The sequence below is a fragment of the Lagenorhynchus albirostris genome, chromosome 7 (assembly GCF_949774975.1).
Source record: "Lagenorhynchus albirostris chromosome 7, mLagAlb1.1, whole genome shotgun sequence".
In the NCBI taxonomy this organism is placed as follows: Eukaryota; Metazoa; Chordata; class Mammalia; order Artiodactyla; family Delphinidae; genus Lagenorhynchus; species Lagenorhynchus albirostris.
In genome coordinates this window covers 68528934-68550212 of record NC_083101.1, presented here as the reverse complement: position 1 = coordinate 68550212, position 21279 = coordinate 68528934, and the positions used below count along the sequence as shown (strand labels likewise).

The 21279-nt window shown below is 43.8% G+C and overlaps 1 protein-coding gene across 2 annotated transcripts in view; it reads left to right on the top strand.

The window, feature by feature from the left end:
* Positions 1-21279, top strand: part of SLC24A2 (solute carrier family 24 member 2) — a 240407-nt gene that overhangs the window by 205259 nt on the left and 13869 nt on the right. For both annotated transcript variants that reach the window (XM_060155123.1, XM_060155122.1), the window contains one exon: positions 9360-9491. In XM_060155123.1, the coding sequence (XP_060011106.1) occupies positions 9360-9491 (132 nt within the window). The remainder of the gene's footprint in view (positions 1-9359; positions 9492-21279) is intronic.

Sequence of the window (21279 nt, the reverse complement as noted above, 5' to 3'; positions counted from 1 at the left end):
CTTGATTGTCACCTCCTCCTACTTCAAACCTGGGCTAAATTTCTGCACTTTTTTCTTGGATAGAGATGCTAAAGAACAAGTCTTTCTTTTTCACCTGTATTTGAAGTCCTGACATTCTTTGATATCTTATCAGTACCCACATTTCATTTTTAAATTTGTACCTGGCTCCTTGGAGATATCACCCAAGGAGATAGAGGAGGGAAGAGAGTATCACCATGGCTCCTTCCCCACCCACGCCCAGATCTGCCCTTCATTTGCCCTTCAAAGCTGCCCTGGATGGTATAACAAAAATACCATAGACTACGTAGCCTATTAACAGAAACTTATTTCTCATAATTTTGGAGGCTCGGAAGTCCAAGATCAATTGTCTGGTGGCAGCCTTTTTCCTGGTTCATAGATGGACATTTAGTCACTGTGTCCTCATATGGCAGAAGGGGCAAGCTAGCTTCCCAGTTATATATAAGGACACTAATCCCAATCCTGAGGACTCTGCCACCCTGACCTAATCACCTCCCAAAGACCCCACCTCTTAATACCATCACCTTGGGGGTTAGGATTCCTTCATACGAATTTTGGAGAGACGCAGATATTCCATCCATAGCAGACTCAAGAAAAGGAAGAGTGCATCCAAGAATCAGATGTTTCTGATCAGCTTTTGCAAGAACGTGGGGCATCCAAACCACCAGACATTAGTTCTAGACTCAAGAAAATCAACCAAAATTATGTCAATTACGTTCTTAGTGTTTGCCATAGCTAACATTTTTGTTTTAGTAGATTTGATTTATTACAAAAAGCTGGAAAACCTAGTGTAATTGGACATAAAGCACATTCATACCTACTTTATAGGAGTGAGGAGGGGAGGCCATGTGGTATTTTGGAAGAGCCTTGGGTTGGGAGTGAAATGAGCCTGGCACTGTGACCTTCCTTAAGCATATCCCTTCATCTTAGGGTCCTCAATTGGGAGGGGCCGGCGCTCAATGACCCAGGGCCCCTCCAGCTCTGAAATTCTGGGGCCCTAACTAGATGATTGCAGAGGTCTATATGATTGCAGCTTGTCTTTCAAGATCATTCAGTGTCCAAATGATAAAATGAATGACAAGTTCTTGGACAGGAAGGTGGTCCCACATTAAAACATTGCAGGGGACAAAGAAGCTCTGCTTCACAATGACAAGGTTTTTAAGGACTTTGGGGGCCTAAAAGGGGGTGAGGTGCACCAGGTCCAGATGCCTTACAGGTGACACGTATGTGTTCTTCTGCTATTCCCGCATTTCCGTTGATTTGCCTGGGGTCACATAGCTAGTTAGTGGCAGAGATGAGATTAATGGCAGAAGGGAAGAGGGTTAACATGTGCTGATCCCCTGGTCTCTCCCAGGTACTGTGCATCCTGAGACTGCCTGAGAGTTACTATCCCCAGTCTACAGATGAACACCTCCCACATAGCCTACATATTTCACGTGGTTTTTTTGTTTGTTTGGTTGGTTTTTTTTGTGGTACATGGGCCTCTCACTGTTGTGGCCTCTCCCGTTGTGGAGCACAGGCTCCGGATGCGCAGGCCCAGCGGCCATGGCTCACGGGCCCAGCCGCTCTGCAGCATGTGGGATCTTCCCGGACCGGGGCACGAACCCGTGTCCCCTGCATCGGCAGGCGGACTCTCAACCACTGCGCCACCAGGGAAGCCCTTTCTCGTGTTTTATTAGTGGCTTTTGTTGAGGGTGACAGTTTCAGTATTCTTGATGCACCCACCCAGCCTCATATCTCAGGCTCGGTGAATGTTTTTATGGATGTCTCTTCCCACTCTCAGCGCTTCGGGGTCTTCTTGGGGATTCATAGCACGCACTGCACTCCATGAGCTTTGCCCCATTTGATCATTCGTGTGGGCATCTGTGTGACTGAACAATGTGGAGGGAAAACTGATTCTTTTTTTCTACAGATATAAATTGTAGAAACAGCAACAGCAACAAATATACTAGGAACCATTCTTTTTAAGTAGAAGTCCAAATCACTTGAAATCTTCACCTTCCCCCAGTTTGACCCTGGCCCAATATTTTAGCATAAATGAATTATATTTTTACAGAGATACCTAAGTACTGGCATTGCATTTTATCCAGCATCATGCCACACTGAAGGGACTCTCCAGTGGGAAGAGGTGGCATTCCTGAGTGCTGAACTGAGTGGTCCTTTTGAGGGGGTTAAAGAAGAATCAAACCCCACCGAGTTGAGAGCTAGGCAGGTGCAAGCGATCCTCTGAGCTTTGCTCCTTGTGAACTGGAGATGAGATGTTATTACCAATCAATAAAACTGAACTCAAGGATGGCCTATTTTCAGATGCCTCCTGGGTGTTCATTCTCTGACAGCAGAGATTGCATTAAAGTGGGCTCACCTTCACGCAGGAATCTTGCACAGTGCCCTTCACAGACAAGAATAAGAAATTGGGTTGCCTCCAAGAAATATTTTTCTGGCTGGAGAGGCAACTTCTGGACTAATAAATCCAACTCAAGCCCCTCCAATGGAAACCTGACACTTACTCTGGGGCAAACCATCCAGACGAGGCACAAGTGGAAATAGTATAAGATGCACGTGCAGGGCTTCCCTGGTGGCGCAGTGGTTGAGGGTCCGCCTGCCGATGCAGGGGACACGGGTTCGTGCCCCGGTCCGGGAAGATCCCACATGCCGCGGAGTGGCTGGGCCCGTGAGCCATGGCCGCTGAGCCTGCGCGTCCGGAGCCTGTGCTCCGCAACGGGAGAGGCCACAACAGTGAGAGGCCCGCGTACCACACACACACAAAAAAACAAGATGCACGTGCAAAGAAGCTGAACCAATTCTCATAATGCTAGGCCACAAATGGACAGGCTGCTGCCACTCCTTCCATTCACTAGATAAAGGAAAATAAAAATGAGTTGATTGCTCCAGAGACCTCCCAATAGGTGCTTACTGCCCCCTGGAACTGTTCTCTTCTATCTGTAGGTGTTCTGATAGCCAGACCTCCAGATTCCAACCTTCATCAGTATTGATAATGAGTCCAAGAAGGTAGTTGTCCATTTGTCATGTGTTGTCACGTACAGTAACATCTTATCTCTCTCTCTCTCTCTCTCTCTCTCTCTCTCTCTCTCTCTCTCTCTCTCTCTCTCTCTCATAAAGTTACCCCCAAAATTCTGTTGGATCACTGCAGAGTTTTATTTTTAGTTCTGCCCCACCTTCACAAAGATTCGAGGCTGCTTGCAAAAATACATCTGATGTAAAAGGATAAAATGACTAGTTTGAGAAAATTCAGCAAAGGATGGAAAGGAATAGAGAAGAGTAGAGTAAGGTGAGTGCAGGTTCCAGTGCTGTGATTGCTGGACAGGGTTACAGATTTGGCTCTGAACTCCCTAGTGCCAAAAAATAAAGAGTATCATTTCCCTGGTGCACGGATTTCTCAGTTTCTCGGAGGAAGCCTGACTTTTCCCAGTGCTGAGATGTGAAAGATTTTTCTCCCTTGATTCCTCCTAAGAGGACACTGGATCAGCCAGGATAAGGTTCTACTGTGAGCAACCAAAACCCCCAAATAACAACAGCTTAAGTAAGACAGAATATTCTGTCTCTCCCAAGTCTTTTTAGGCAGCCCAGAGCTAGAATGGCTCTTGATGGGTGTCAGAGGTCAGATCCTTTTGTACTATTTCTCCACCTCATGGTCTAAGATAGCTGTTCAAGCTCTGGCCAAAATGTCCCCATTCCTGGCAGCCAGAAGGAGGAAGGAGTGGGGAAGGATACACCTCCACCCTTTAAAGATACATCCCAGAAGTTGCAGAGAATACTTCCCATTCCATCTCATTGGCCAGAACTTCATCCCATGACCACACCTTGTTACAAGGAAGGCTAGAAATAGTCTTTATTCCAGACCCAGGTAAAAGTAGGCCTTCTATCACTAAAGCACAAGGGCGGTATATTAGGTTGCTAGGGCTGCTATAACAAAATACCACAGGCTGCGTGGCTTAAACGACCGAAATTTATTTCCTCACGGTTCCGGAGGCTGGATATCCAAGATCAAGGGGCCTACAGGTTGTTTTCCTCTGAGGCCCCTGTCCTTGCAGATGGCTGCCTTCTTGCTGTGTCCTCCCACGGCCTTTCCTCCGTGCATGCACATCCCTGGTGTCTCTCCATGAGTCCTAATATCCTATTCTTATGAGGACACCAGTCGTATTGGGTTAAGACCCGCCCTAATGTCCTCATTTTAACTTAATCACCTCTTTAAGGGCCCTATCTCCAGTCACAGCTAAGGTCCTGGGGTTTGGGTCTTCAAAATATGAGTTTGGGGAGACACAATTCAATCCATAACAGGCAGAATAGATACTAGAGAACACGCAGAAGCTGTTGCCAGCATCCCCGTAACTAGATAAAGAATAAATTCTTTGGAGCCATTTGTTCTGTCTCCCCTTTGAAATCCAAGTCTCCTTCAAATCAAGAGTCCCAGAACTTAGTGCAAGGCTTTCTACCTAAAAAGAACTCAGTGAATACTTGCAGGTGGTCATGGTCACCACCCAAGGAATCCCAGCTCGAGCAGAGAAGGGCAGCCAGGGTTCCTGATTCTCCACCACCTGCTCTTCCCACCAGGCTGCACTTACTCCTTCAAGATCAGACAACCAGAATGTGGAAACTTACAGTCCTATGTCTTAGGCTCAGATTTTCCATGTCAGAGATTACAAGGCCCTAAAGCAGTCATTGGTGCCCTGGTTTTACAAAATTCTAGGGATTCTGTGGAGACCCCAGTAGATCTCAAACTACCTTAAGCTATCACGAGACATTTGAATTTTTTCAGGATCGTTTTTTTTTTCTATAGACATGCTGCAGAAGCTTTAGGAGGTAAGGATGGATTGTTGCAAGGTCAAAGCCAGGATGCCGCAACTCCAGGAAAAGCTGGAAAATCAGTGCCCAGCCTCTCCCGGGGCCGAGACAAATGAGCATGCCAGCAGCCCCAGCTTGGGCAAAGGCAAATCGAGCCCCCAGACTTGGAACAGAATTTTTTCCCTCTAACCAGCTTGCAAGCTGTTGCCCACTGAACCAGAGTGAGATTGCACTTGGCAAAAAGACAAAGAGAATTTCCCCTAAAATATGCTGACAACCTTGCTCCCCAGGCACCTCTAGAATCCTCCGAAGGGTTCTGGGCTCCTGTACTTCTCTATAGCAAGATTTGTCCCCAAGAGGCCGTGAAGTCCCCACGGAGAGCACTGTTTGTACAGCCTGAGACCCAATCTCTTCTCCTCATCCATTTCTGCCCTAGCAACAGCAACCTCAAATGCAGCTTTTGGAAGCCGTACAATATAGCTAATTGTTTGTGTTGGACCAGTAGTATGTTTAGAGCTTATGCATCTAAACAGACAATTATTTTCTGCTATATTCTAGGGGTACTGCCTGCCTGGTGACTTTGGCAGATTGAGAAAGGAGCTAATCCGTAGGTTATAAGCAGAAGGGTTATTGATGAAATGTCACCATCTGTTGGTGTCATTAAAATGATATGAGTCATAAAGAGTTGCTTTTGTTTTTTCTCTGAAAAAGGTTAGCTTAGAGTTTAGAGAGAAGTTGCTAGATTGCAGATGGCAGTGGGGGACCTGACTGGGGGGAGTGTCAACTCTGGAAGGGGGAGGAGCCTTGATGAGCTCATCAGATCAGCCTGATGGGTCTTCAAGGAAGTGCTGGCATCCTCTATCTGAATAAAACCACCTACCTTGCATGAGACAGGGTACTTATTAGGCATACTGCAAATTCTCAACTCTCCCATGGTCCTCCCTATTCCTGAGGCATCTACCAGGTGGGGAGGGGAAAGTCATTCATTTGGATTAAACAAGAAAGATCGTATCTGGGAGGGAACAGCTAAAATGCGCCTGTCTCCTAATCTTCACTGGTCTGATTACACAGAGATTATTCATGTAGTCAACTGACAGCTTGGGAGGCTGGTGAGCCCAGCAGGGAGTGATACTCTCTACATCCGCTACATCTTCTGGGAGGACGATGAGTTGGCTCAGAAGAGGAACCAGGGGCAGCACGCCCAAGCTTCTGTCAGGGATGTGAGCCCTCGGGATAAGTAAAAGAAGCAGTGGATGAACCCGCATGAACTACATAGCAAAGGAAACAGCTTTTGGTTTTGTTGACTTTCTCTGTTGACTTCCTGTTTTCACTTTCACTGATTTATTTTTTTTTCTCACAAACATTTTTTTTATACAGCAGGTTCTTATTAGTTATCTATTTTATACATAGTAGTGTATACATGTCAATCCCAATCTCCCAATTCATCCCACCACCACCCCACCCCCGCTTTCCTCCCTTGGTGTGCATACATTTGTTCTCTACATCTGTGTCTCTATTTTCGCCTTGAAAACCGGTTCATCTGTACCATTTTTCTAGATTCCACATATATGCGTTAATATACGATATTTGTTTTTCTCTTTCTGACTTGCTTCATTCTGTATGACAGTCTCTAGGTCCATCCACATCTCTACAAATGACCCCATTTCGTTCCCTTTTATGGCTGAGTAATATTCCATTGTATATATGTACCACATTGTCTTTATCCATTCGTCTGTCGATGGGCATTTAGGTTGATTCCATGTCCTGGCTATTGTAAATTAGTGCTGCAATGAACATTGGGGTGCATGTGTCTTTTTGAATTATGGTTTTCTCTGGGTATATGCCCAGTAGTGGGATTGCTGGGTCATATGGTAATTCAATTTTTAGTTTTTTAAGGAGCCTCCATACTGTTCTCCATAGTGGCTGTATCAATTTACATTCCCACCAACAGTGCAAGAGGGTTCCCTTTTCTCCACACCCTCTCCAGCATTTGTTGTTTGTAGATTTTCTGATGATGCCCATTCTAACTGGTGTGAGGTGATACCTCATTGTAGTTTTGATTTGCGTTTCTCTAATAATTAGTGATGTTGAGCAGCTTTTCATGTGCTTCTTGGCCATCTGTGTGTCTTCTTTGGAGAAATGTCTGTTTAGGTCTCCTGCTCATTTTTTGATTGGGTTGTTTGTTTTTTTAATATTGAGCTGCGTGAGCTGTTTATATATTTTGGAGATTAATCTTTTGTCCATTGATTCATTTGCAAATATTTTCTCCCATTCTAGGGTTGTCTTTTCGTATTGTTTATGGTTTCCTTTGCTGTGCAAAAGATTGTAAGTTTCATTATGTTCCATTTGTTTATTTTTGTTTTTATTTCCATTACTCTAGGAGGTGGGTCAAAAAGGATCTTGCTGTGATTTATGTCAAAGAGTGTTCTTCCTTTGTTTTCCTCTAAGAGTTTTATAGTGTCCGGTCTTACATTTAGGTCTTTAATCCATTCTGAGTTTATTTTTGCATATGGTGTTAGGGAGTGTTCTAATTTCATTCTTTGACATGTAGCTGACCTGTTTTCCCAGTACCCCGTATTGAAGAGACTGTCTTTTCTCCATTGTATATCCTTGCCTCCTTTGTCATAGATTAGTTGAACTTTATTGATTTCTGCCCTAATGTTTATTATTTCTTTTCTTCTGCTTACTTTGGATTTAATTTGCTCTTCTTTTTCTAGTTTCCTAAGGTGGAAATGCAGATTACTGATTTTAGATCTTCCTTCTTTTCCAACATATTGCATAGCAAAGAGATGGGGAGCATAAGAAGTATATTTAATGAGGATCCAGACGACCTGAATAAACCGCGCTGACTTCCTAATTCTGCCTTATTCCCTAATCCTCTTATTTCCCTCATATTTGGTGTTTAAAATTCGTTCACTCACTGCCAAGGACATACATGAAAGAGAAAGAACCTTTTTCAGCATGGCTTAAGATTAGCTTTTTTTAATAATTTTTTTTAAATTTTAACTTCTGGAGAGAAAGTGGGGGTGATTGTGTAAACCACTACAAATCCTTTTGGCAGTACTAGGGTGTAAATTATAAATAATAAACATAACATGGGCTTTCCTGGTGGCGCAGTGGTTGAGAGTCCGCCTGCCGATGCAAGGGACACGGGGTTCGTGCCCCGGTCCGGGAAGATCCCACATGCCACAGAGCGGCTGGCCCATGGCTGCTGAGCCTGTGCTCCGCAATGGGAGAGGCCACAACAGTGAGAGGCCTGCGTACCACACACACACAAAAAAAAACAAAAAAACATAACATACAGCAAGTCGGGCCTCACACCCAGCCCTGCCTCTAGTCTTATCCTTTTCCTCTAGGACAACTTGCCCAAGCCTGGCCCACTTACCACCTCCCTAGGGAGAGAAGTGCTGGGGGGATTCAGTGCTGCTTGAAATAGCACAGGATGCTGGAAGCAAGAGCCATGGGTGGGGGGCAGGGGGGAGGGCAGGAGCTGTATGAAGCCTGTGTGGGTTATTTATATGGTCTCAAAAGGAAGCATCCATGGAAATGTTCCTATTGATATTTTTAGACCTGACGCTTGGTCCTGCTGCTGCACTTTCATTTTTAAACAAGCAGAGAAGGGAGTGATTGATGCTGTCTGCAGTGCTGTTTCGGAGGCTTGGAGGGCCCATCTGACAGGCTAATGGTCATCCTGCCAGGCCCTGATCCACCTTCTGTCCCTTCTAGCTCTGGGACCTCAGAAGCTGCTGACCTCAGCAGGCAGCGAATAATACGCTGGCCGCTTGCTGCCAGGTCAGAAACTCTGAAGTTTACCCCCTGGCTCTGCAGCCCTGTGTGCTCGACCCCCACAGGTTTAGCATCCTCTACTTCCATACTCTGTTTCTCTGTGAATGCATATATATGTTTGCATAATAAGCCTTTGGCCGGAAATAAAATGGTTTCGAATTTAACGAGGTGATTAAGCAGGTTAGAAACTCACAACCACACAATAATCCATGAACTTAACTATTCCAGGGTCACTGAAGGGAGTTGAGTATTGTTACCGACTGATTTCTGTGGTTACTTTCATTTGCCCACTCCAAATCAGTGTTCTAAAAAAACGATTTTTAATTATTTTAATTAAAAAAATGTATTCCCAAGGATACTGAATCCTGTGGCTTTCTCCTCAAGAAGAGAGAAGAAAGTTGGCATTGGGGTCTTTTGCTCTGCAGGTATGGTTTCTCCTAAGTTCATGGATCAGAGTCCACTCCAGTTGAAGGATCAGTTCAGGAAAGTGAGAAGCTGGAGAGTGTTCAGGGAAGGGAAAGACAGTTCTTAAATTCTCATGGCTGAGCAATGCATTGTTTGTTCCTGGGAGTCAGACTATGACAAGGTGGGGTTCTCTTACAAACCTAAAAATTACATGGATGAAGCAGCTGAGATGACCCAAGAAAACTCCTAATGAGATCCGGAACTTCTCTCCTTGCTTTGTGGCCTGCAGATGTTATTGTCTTTTTTGTTCATTTTCTCTCTCTCTCTTTCTACAACAGACCACAGAGACGGGTGAAGACGAGGAGGACCAGCCTCTCAGCCTGGCCTGGCCTTCCGATACCCACAAGCAAGTCACGTTCCTGATTGTTTTCCCCATAGTGTTTCCTCTCTGGATTACCTTACCTGATGTTCGCAAACCTGTGAGTAGAGCATTTTTTTTTTTTTTGAAATGAATTTCTTGTAAAAAGCGCAGCATATAGCAGTATGCACAGCCTGCTTCTACTTGTCTTAAAAGGAAAAGGGGGTGACGTATACACATGTATATGCATATATATGTGCCTGAAATTTCTCTGGACAAATACACAATAATAGTGATGGTTCTGGCTGTTGAAACTACGTAATGAACGGCCCCAAAACTTAGTGGTAATGAAATGACAACCATTTTATTCTGCTCGTGGATCCTGTGGACACGTTGGGGATGGCTGGTCTCTGCTCCACAGTGTTTGGGGCCTCAGCTGGGAAGACTCAAGTGGCTGGGGGCTGGAATCATCTGGAGATGTCCTGGCTCACGTTTCTGGCACCTGGGCAGAGATGATTCAAATTCTGGGCTCAGCTGGGACTGTCTACTGGAGAGCCTAACGTGGCCTCTCTACGTGACTAGGGTTTTCTCACGGTATGGAGGCGTCAGGATAGTCAGATGTCTTACATAAGAGATCAGGACTCCAAGAGTGAGTGTTCTAGCAACACAAGGAGAAGCTGCATTGTCTCTGATGGCCTAGTCTCAGCAGTCACAGAGTCACCTCCACTGAACCCTACTACTCAAAGCAGTCGTAAGTCTGTCTTGATTAAAGGGGAGGAGATAAGAAGTCTCCCTAGAATATATCAGTGTCCCATAGCATATGACACCCTCGATGGTAGCAGTTTCAGAGAACTTGCGACCATGGTTTAAAACCACTACAGTGATTGTCTCTGCAAAGGGGAACTGAAGGTCTGAGGCAGAAGGGTGACTCACATTTTGTTGAATGTTTGTGTACACGAATTATTCGTTCGATTCAAAAAATAACTTACAGAAATGCATTCGTCTGGTGTAAATGCCTGTATGTCTGATCTGCTCCCACCGGTATTATTATCATTACCATAATCAATATTATTATCTGCTGCTATTATGTACTGGATGCTGTGAACACAATACCATCTTATAATCAGCAAAGTACAATCTGAATGTATATCAAATCAAAAGAACATCCTTTCCCAGTAGCGTCAAACTGGGTTCCTGGGCCACTGTCCCAAAGGGTGAAAGAACTAATGAGAGATAAGGAGAAACAGCTCTACTTTTTATTATGGCCCTATACACACACGTACCCATTCAACAAACGTGTGTACCTACTATGTATCATGCTCTATCCTTGGTATACTCCATAAATTCTATTGTAAATCTCAGAAAACATCTAGTATGGGCATATACATATATATATATATATATATATATATGCCTGCACTATATATATATATATATATAAAATTATATATATATATACACACACATACATATAATTGGCATAAGTAGAAAGAAACTTAGGCAAAAAGAGTTAACTAGCTCAAGCCTGGTCACTTCCTAGGTCATAGAGCTGAGATTCAGATCCAGGCCCGTGTGACCACACAGCTTGGGCTCTTCCTCATATTTCTTTTTTTTTGGTGGTGGTACGTGAGCCTCTCACTGTTGTGGCCTCTCCCGTTGCGGAGCACAGGCTCCGGACGCGCAGGCTCAGTGGCCATGGCTCACGGGCCCAGCCGCTCCGCGGCATGTGGGATCTTCCCGGACCGGGGCACGAACCCGTGTCCCCTGCATGGGCAGGCGGACTCTCAACCACTGCACCACCAGGGAAGCCCCTCTTCCTCATATTTCTTGATGCCAGAAGGTAGAAATCTGAAAACATTATTTCTAAAAGCATTTGGAATAGAATACTGTGGTAACATCCAGCATAATGTAGCATCCCTCTTCAAGAGCCCTGTGATGATCACACCTTCCTCCCTTGAAAAAGACTGGAGAAAAATCCTGTCTCGTTACCCTGACCTAGAAATAATCCAGCCTGATAGAGAGCCTTGTCTTGTCAAGTACAGGCCAGGAATGACCCCTCATTTAAGGACTCCTGACATTAGACGATTCCTAGGAAAGGGTGAGTGTAGCAGGTGTGGCTCACTTAAGGTGCTATCTACGTTTCTTTGTTCAAGATGCTGTTACAGAGCATCTGCTGTATGCAAAGGCCTGGCTTCCTGGAAACCTGCAGCCAAATAGCTGGAATGCGTTCAGTTTCTTCTTGGCTCCCATCACATTAACATTTCTGAGATGTGTGTGCTCACATGCACTCACTCACTCATTCTCTCTGTCTCTCTCTCTTTCTGTCGCCATTGCTCTGCTGTTTAGTCCGATGCTTTTGCTTAACTCAGGGAGGAAAATGAGGGAGACAGACAGGGTTTTCTAAATCCCCACAGCAGGCCTAGAGTGATATGGCCCAGAGTAGTGGGGTCTGGTTCACTGATAAGACTGACTGATATTATCAAATAGATAACTAACAAGGACCTGCTGTATAGCACAGGGAACTATACTCAATATCTTGTAATAACCTATAAGGGAAGAGAATCTGAAGAAGAATACATATAATATATATTGGTTTGGCCAAAAATTTCGTTCGGTTAGTGAATACATTGTTCAATAAAATTCTTGGTGAAAATGAAAAATGTGTCTTTTATTTTCACTTAAAGCTGAACGAACTTTTTGACTAACCCAATATATAACAGAATTGCTGTACTGTACACCTGAAACTAACACAATATTATAAATCAACTATACCTCAATTTTAAAATGTTAATAATAATTTTAAAAATAAATTTTTAGGCCTTCCCTGGTGGTGTAGTGGTTGAGAGTCCGCCTGCCGATGCAAGGGATACGGGTTTGTGCCCCGGTCCGGGAAGATCCCACATGCCGCGGAGCGGCTGGGCCCGTGAGCCATGGCCGCTGAGCCTGCGCGTCCAGAGCCTGTGCTCCGCAAACGGGAGAGGCCACAGCAGTGAGAGGCCTGCGTACCGCAAAATAAATAAATAAATAAATTTTTAACAAATGAGTGATTGATGTCAGCACACAACTGCTGAAGCCATCAGGAAGATGTGCAGGAATGGGAGGAAGCTGCCTATGACTCAAGGCCCTAGAATCACAGGGTTGCATGGGACTCTTAGAGCAAAGGCTGGCAAAGTGTTCGTCCCCTCCGTGATCTGACCTGATAGGTCAAGGAAACTGTTAGGGAAGATCAGAGTTCTCAACCTGTAACTCCTAGACAGCAAACAGGATTCCACCATGGCTGTAGTTACCTGGATCGAAACAGAGGCTGATACTCTTATCCTGAGGGGTTCAAAGCAAGCAAATACAGCTGAACATGATGTCCCCCCTGTAGTACTGCTGACTGGTCATTCGCTGAGCAGCATCTCGTGGGAGCCAGCCCCTGCAGTGTGCGCTGGGGTAGCCAATGGGGCTTTTCCTCACTGCACCCCCAAGGGCCATCCCTGGATGGACTGGATTTTTTTTCTGTTTCTTTCTGAGTATACCATGTGCTGTTCCAAGCAGAAATGAGACTCCTAGGTAGAACACTGGGTGTTTCTAGATTTCCTCAGCAAATATTTATTGAGCACCTATTATATGCCAGGCATCAGGCTTATGCCCTAAAAAAGATATAAAGACACATCAGTCACAATTCCCATTTTTAAGATGCTCTAAACTCAGTAGAGGAAACAAAGCATGACCACATAGAACTACAGAGCAAGATTGCACAGCTGTACTAGTGAGAGCAGCTAGACTCGAACCCAAGTCTCCTGACTCTGGAGCGTTCTCATGCTACCATTTACTACAGTGGCTTTTCCCACACGATTCATGAGCTGTGCAATCATGGGAAAGTTACTTCTCAACTCTGGACCCCATATTTCCTCCTGTGTGAAATACAGGAGTGGAGGAAGCTCTCTAGATTCCCTGCCAGCGGTGACATTCTGTGATTCAGGAAAGCATAAAGAGATAACTATCAGTACAATATTGCTAATTTAAGGTGACCATATATCCCCGTTTGCCTGAGCTAGTCCGAGTTTACTCTCAAAGCATGCCGGTTTGAGTTATATGGTCATTCTTTGCGTACATGAAATGCCGAACGAAAGCATGCCGAGTGATACAAAGGCCAGTAGGTGGCTTCTTACTCATGCTCAGCTCAGGAGAGTTTCATTAGGCTTGATCTTGTGTCAGTTAGCTCTTGCTGTGTAACACACCACCCCAAAACTTAGTGGCTTAAAACAACAAGCATTTTTTTGGCCCATAATTCTATGAGTTGGTGATTTAGGTGGGGCTCAGCCTGACAGTTCTGCTACTTACTTATACGGCTGAGGGCTGGTTGGTGTAGGCGTGTGTCAGCTGGAACACCTTGTCTCTGTTCCACTGGTCTTGTATCCTTAAGCAGGCTAGCCTGGGCTTATTCACATGATGGAGTAGTGAATGTAGTGAAAATGAAAGAGTAGTGAAAGTGAAAGCCGCAAAGCCACAAAGATCTAGTTCAGAATCTGCACACTGTCATTTCCACCACATTCTATTAGTCAATTCAAGGCATAAGGCCAGCCCAGATTCAGAGGCTTGGGAAATAGACCTCATCTCTTCATGGGAGGAATTGCAAAGTGATGCGGTCATTTTTGCAGTCTGCCATGGTCCTCATGTCCTGCCACAAGGGCCTCTTGAAAAATTATCTAGGGAGAGGAGAGACAGAAGAGAAAACTATCAATTAATAGACACTTGCTACTCCTCAGAGCCTGGCAGCTCTGCCTCCTGAGTAGTTTTTGAATTACCCACGGAGATGAGCATCCCAAACCTTGACAATAATTACAATGAAAACACGATTTTTTTTAACATCTTTATTGGGGTATAATTGCTTTACAATGATGTGTTAGTTTCTGCTTTATAACAAAGTGAATCAGTTATACATATACATATGTTCCCATCTCTCTTCCCTCCTGCATCTCCCTCCCTCCCACCCTCCCTATCCCACCCCTCCAGGCGGTCACAAAGCACCGAGCTGATATCCCTGTGCTATGTGGCTGCTTCCCACTAGCTATCTACCTTACGTTTGTTAGTGTATATATGTCCATGCCTCTCTCTCGCTTTGTCACAGCTCACCCTTCCCCCTCCCCATATCCTCAAGTCCATTCTCCAGTAGGTCTGTGTCTTTATTCCTCTCTTACCCCTAGGTTCTTCATGACATTTTCTTTTTCTTGAATTCCATATATATGTGTTAGCATACGGTATTTCTCTTTCTCTTTCTGACGTACTTCACTCTGTATGACAGACTCTAGGTCTATCCACCTCATTACAAATAGCTAAATTTCATTTCATTTTATGGCTAAGTAATATTCCATTGTATATATGTGCCACACCTTCTTTATCCATTCATCCAATGATGGGCACTTAGGTTGTTTCCATCTCCGGGCTATTGTAAATAGAGCTGCAATGAACATTTTGGTACATGACTCTTTTTGAATTATGGTTTTCTCAGGGGATATGCCCAGTAGTGGGATTGCTGGGTCATATGGTAGTTTGTAGTTTTTTAAGGAACCTCCGTACTGTTCTCCATAGTGGCTGAACCAATTCACATTCCCACCAGCAGTGTAAGAGTGTTCCCTTTTCTCTACACCCTCTCCAGCATTTATTGTTTCTAGATTGTTTGATGATGGCCATTTTGACTGGTGTGAGATGATATCTCATTATAGTTTTGATTTGCATTTCTCTAATGATTAATGATGTTGAGCATTCTTTCATGTGCTTGTTGGCAGTCTGTATATCTTCTTTGGAGAAATGTCTATTTAGATCTTCTGCCCATTTTTGGATTGGGTTGTTTGTTTTCTTGTTATTGAGCTGCTTGTAAATTTTGGAAATTAATCCTTTGTCAGTTGCTTCATTTGCAACTATTTTCTCCCATTCTGAGGGTTGTCTTTTGGTCTTGTTTATGGTTTCCTTTGCTGTGCAAAAGCTTTGAAGTTTCATTAGGTCCCATTTGTTTATTTTTGTTTTTATTTCCATTTCTCTAGGAGGTGGGTCAGAAAGGATCTTGCTGTGATTTATGTCATAGAGTGTTCTGCCTATGTTTTCCTCTAAGAGTTTGATAGTTTCTGGCCTTACATTTTGGTCTTTAATCCATTTTGAGCTTATTTTTGTGTATGGTGTTAGGGAGTGATCTAATCTCATACTTTTACATGTACCTGTCCAGTTTTCTCAGCACCACTTACTGAAGAGGCTGTCCTTTCTCCACTGTACATTCCTGCCTCCTTTATCAAAGATAAGGTGACCATATGTGTGTGGGTTTATCTCTGGGCTTTCTATCCTGTTCCATTGATCTATATTTCTGTTTTTGTGCCAGTACCATACTGTCTTGATTACTGTAGCTTTGTAGTATAGTCTGAAGTCAGGGAGTCTGATTCCTCCAGCTCCGTTTTACGTTCTCAAGATTGCTTTGGATATTCGGGGTCTTTTGTGTTTCCATAAAAATTGTGAAATTTTTTGTTCTAGTTCTGTGAAAAATGCCAGTGGTAGTTTGATAGGGATTGCATTGAATCTGTAGATTGCTTTGGGCAGTAGAGTCATTTTCACAATGTTGATTCTTCTAATCCAAGAACATGGTATATCTCTCCATCTATTTGTATCATCTTTAATTTCTTTCATCAGTGTCTTATGATTTTCTGCATACAGGTCTTTTGTCTCCTTAGGTAGGTTTATTCCTAGATATTTTATTCTTTTTGTTGCAATGGCAAATGGGAGTGTTTTCTTTGATTTCACTTTCAGATTTTTCATCATTAGTGTATAGGAATGCCAGAGATTTCTGTGCATTAATTTTGTATCCTGCAACTTTACCAAATTCATTGATTAGCTCTAGTAGTTTTCTGGTAGCATCTTTAGGATTCTCTATGTATAGTATCATGTCATCTGCAAACAGTGACAGCTTTACTTCTTCTTTTCCAATTTGGATTCCTTTTATTTCCTTTTCTTCTCTGATTGCTGTGGCTAAAACTTCCAAAACTATATTGAATAAGAGTGGTGAGAGTGGGCAACCTTGTCTTGTTCCTGATCTTAGTGGAAATGCTTTCAGTTTTTCACCATTGAGGACAATGTTGGCTGTGGGTTTGTCATATATGGCCTTTATTATGTTGAGGAAAGTTCCCTCTATGCCTACTCTCTGCAGGGTTTTTATCATAAATGGGTGTTGAATTTTGTCAAAAGCTTTCTCTGCATCTATTGAGATGATCATATGGTTTTTCTCCTTCAATTTGTTAATATGGTGTATCACATTGATAGATTTGTGTATATTGAAGAATCCTTGCATTCCTGGAATAAACCCCACTTGATCATGGTGTATGATCCTTTTAATGTGCTGTTGGATTGTTTGCTAGTATTTTGTTGAGGATTTTTGCATCCATGTTCATCAGTGATATTGGCCTGTAGTTTTCATTCTCTGTGACATCCTTGTCTGGTTTTGGTATCAAGGTGATGGTGGCCTCGTAGAATGAATTTGGGAGTGTTCCTCCCTCTGCTATATTTTGGAAGCGTTTGAGAAGGATAGGTGTTAGCTCTTCTCTAAATGTTTGATAGAATTTGCCTTGTGAAGCCATCTGGTCCTGGGCTTCTGTTTGTTGGAAGATTTTTAATCACAGTTTCAATTTCAGTGCCTGTGATTGGTCTGTTCATATTTTCTATTTCTTCCTGATTAAGTCTTGGCAGGTTGTGCATTTCTAAGAATTTGTCCATTTCTTCCAGGTTGTCCATTTTATTGGCATAGAGTTGCTTGTAGTAATCTCTCATGAGCTTTTGTATTTCTGCAGTGTCAGTTGTTACTTCTCCTTTTTCATTTCTAATTCTATTGATTTGAGTCTTCTCCCTTTTTTTCTTGATGAGTCTGGCTAATGGTTTACCTATTTTGTTTATCTTCTCAAAGAACCAGCTTGTAGTTTTATTGATCTTTGCTATTGTTTCCTTCATGTCTTTTTCATTTATTTCTGATCTGATTTTTATGATTTCTTTCCTTCTGCTAACTTTGGGGTTTTTTCTTCTTCTTTCTCTAATTGCTTTAGGTGCAAGGTTAGGTTGTTTATTCAAGACGTTTCCTGTTTCTTAAGGTGGGCTTGTATTGCTATAAACTTCCCTCTTAGAACTGCTTTTGCTGCATCCCATAGGTTTTGGGTCGTCGTGTCTCCATTGCCATTTGTTTCTAGGTATTTTTTGATTTCCTCTTTGATTTCTTCAGTGATCACTTCGTTATTAAGTAGTGTATTGTTTAGCCTCCATGTGTTTGTATTTTTTACAGATCTTCTCCTGTAATTGATATCTAGTCTCATGGCGTTGTGGTTGGAAAAGATACTTGATACAATTTCAATTTTCTTAAATTTACCAAGGCTTGATTTGTGACCCAAGATATGATCTATCCTGGAGAATGTTCCATGAGCACTTGAGAAAAATGTGTATTCTGTTGTTTTTGGATGGAGTGGCCTATACATATCAATTAAGTCCATCTTGTTTAATGTATCATTTAAAGCTTGTGTTTCCTTATTTATTTTCATTTTGGATGATCTGTCCGTTGGTGAAAGTACTGTGTTTGGGGTCTCCTTTTCACAGGCTGCAGGTTCGTAGTTCCCATTGTTTTTGGTGTCTGTCCCCAGTGGCTGAGGTTGGTTCAGTGGGTTGTGTAGGCTTCCTGGTGGAGGGGACTAGTGCCTGTGTTCTGGTGGATGAGGCTGGATCTTGTCTCTCTGGTGGGCAGGTCCACATCTGGTGGTGTGTTTTGGGGTGTCTGTGGACTTATTATGATTTTAGGCAGCCTCTCTGCTAATGGGTGGGGTTGTGTTCCTGTCTTGCTAGTTGTTTGGCATAGGATGTCCAGCACTGTAGCTTGCTGGTGGTTGAGTGAAGCTGGGTGCTGGTGTTGAGATGGAGGATCTCTGGGAGATTTTTGCCATTTGATATTAAGTGGAGCTGGGAGGTCCCTTGTGGACCAGTGTCCTGAAGTTGGCTCTCCCATCTCAGAGACACAGCACTGACTCCTGGCTGCAGCACCAAGAGCCTTTCATCCACATGGCTCAGAATAAAATGGAGAAAAAGTGGAGAGAAAGAATTAGTAGAAGTAGGAAGAAAGAAAGAAAGAAAGGAGGGAAGGAAGGAAGAAGGAAAGAAAGAAAGGAGGGAGGGAGGGAGGAAGGAAGGAAGGAGGGAAGGAAGGAAAAAGGAAAGAAAGAAAGAAGATACAGTAAAATAAAATAAAGTAAAATATAATAAAGTTATTAAATTAAAAAATATTTAGGAAAAAAAAGGGACAGATAGAACCTTAGGACAAATGGTGGAAGCAAAGCTATACAGACAAAATCTCACACAGAAGCATACACATACACCCTCACAAAAAGAGGAAAAGGGGAAAAAAATCATAGATCTTGCTCTCGAAGCCCACCTCCTCAATTTGGGATGACTCGTTGTCTATTCATGTATTCCCCAGATGCAGGGTACATCAAGTTGATTGTGGAGCTTTAATCCGCTGCTCCTGAGGCTGCTGGGAGAGATTTCCCTTTCGCTTCTTTGTTCTCACAGCTCCCAGGGCTCAGCTTTGGATTTGGCCCCGCCTCTGCGTGTAGGTCGCTGGAGGGCGTCTGTTTTTTGCTCAGACAGGACAGGGTTAAAGGAGCCGCTGATTCGGGGGCTCTGGCTCACTCAGGCCGGGGGGAGGGAGGGGCACGGAGTGCGGGGCGAGCCTGCGGCGGCAGAGGCTGGCGTGACGTTGCACCAGCCTGAGGCCCGCCGTGCTTTCTCCCGGGGAAGTTGTCCCTGGATCCCGGGAACCTGGCAGTGGCGGGCTGCACAGGCTCCCCAGACGCAGGGTGTGGATAGTGACCTGTGTTCGCACACAGGCTTCTTGGTGGCAGCAGCAGCAGCCTTAGCGTCTCATGCCTGCCTCTGGGGTCCGTGCTTTCAGCCGCGGCTCGCGCCCGTCTCTGGAGCTCCTTTAAGCAGCGCTTTTAAACCCCTCTCCTCGCGCACCAGGAAACAAAGAGGGAAGAAAAAGTCTCTTGCCTCTTCAGCAGCTCCAGACCTTTTCCCAGACTCCCTCCTGCAGGCTGTGTTCACGCAGCCAACCCCAGTCCTCTCCCTGCGCTCCGACCAAAGCCCGAGCCTCAGCTCGCAGACCCTCCCGCCCCGGCGGATGAGCAGACAAGCCTCTCGGGCTGGTGAGTGCCGGTCGGCACCGATCCTCTGTGTGGGAATCTCCCCGCTTTGCCCTCCGCACCCCTGTTGCTGTGCTCTCCTCCATGGCTCTAAAGCTCCCCCCTCCGCCTCCCGCAAGCTCTGCCCGCAAAGGGGCTTCCTAGTGTGTGGAAACCTTTCCTCCTTCACAGCTCCCTCCCACTCGTGCAGGTCCCGTCCCTATTCTTTTGTCTCTGTTTTTTCTTTTTTTCTTTTGCCCTACCCAGGTACGTAGGGGGTTTCTTGCCTTTTGGGAGGTCTGAGGTCTTCTGCCAGCATTCAGTAGGTGTTCTGTAGGAGTTGCTCCGCGTGTAGATGTATTTCTGGTGTATCTGTGGGGAGGACGGTGATCTCCACATCTTACTCTTCCGCCATCTTCCCCTCCCCGATTTTTTTTTAAGGTATACATCTAGTTTCAGAGTAAATAATACTCCCACTTGCTTTTATTTACACTTCATTTATATGCAAATTATATGACAGTGCTTGTTGAATTATGCATTCTTCCAGCTCAGATAATTAATGGTGGGCTTCACTTTTATAGTTTTTTTAAATTAATGGCTTTTAGAAGTACAAGAACTGAAATGCAAACCTTAATGAGGAATATGTCTTTGATGAAAATTGAAAATAATAAAGGAAGCAAAGACCCCAAAAGTTTTATTTTCTCATGGCCTAGGATGGATGTTCTTACAAAACAAGAATGCATCTCATGAGATATCAAAATATGACCCATCAGAGCTAGGAAGGTGCTTCAGAACCCAGCTAGGTTTTTGCAATTTCTGTCATGCATTGGTTCATTCACCAAGTATTTATTGTGTCTACTATGTACCAAGCACGGTTCTAGCAAGGATGGAGTGATTGAGGCCCTGAGAAGTTGAGTGACTTGTCCAAGCAAAACCAGCTAATAAGAAGCAAAGCCAAGACTCTAGGCCATATCTCTGCAGTCACTTTCACCTCCCTGAGTTTGTTTTCTTAACTCTTAAAAATCAAAATGAGCTTAATATTGTCTAATAACATCTGCCATTACTATCCAAGCACTTGTTCTGTGCCAGGCAGTTTGCTAGACACTTCATGTGTGTGGAAATCCTCAGAACTACTAGACATTGTTATTCCTCCCATTTTACAGAGAAAGTAACTGAGATTTAGAGTGATTAAATAATTTGTCTCAGGGCACAGAGCTGGTAATTGATGAGCAAGGATTTCAGTACTGGTCATAGTAATCCAGAGACCATACTTTTAATCTTTAACAGGATTGCTTTGGAGAACTCTGTTAAATAGGTATGCCCCAGAACCTTGCACAGAGGAGATGCTTAGTGAATATTTGTCGAATTTAAATAAGTTAGGAGATAGCCAATTTGTGCGACCAGCTAATGTCCAGTAATGTTTTTTAAGCCAAGAAAATATCACTCTGATGTACTAAAAACTTCTAATGAGAATATTAGCTGTCAATTATACAAGTAAACCATTACATTGGAACCAAATGGACACATGTGCCAGCCAACACATGGATACAATTTGCTTTTTGCTAATTGGTATGAGGTCCATCCCAGCAGATGTCAGGATGAACCGCCATTACTAACCATAAATTGACACATCAGACCTTGGCTTCAGGAGCTCTTTTCTTCCTTCCAATGAGACTGGTAACTAAATAAGAGTACACGTGCTACTGGGCAGTGATAACTGGAATGAGACCA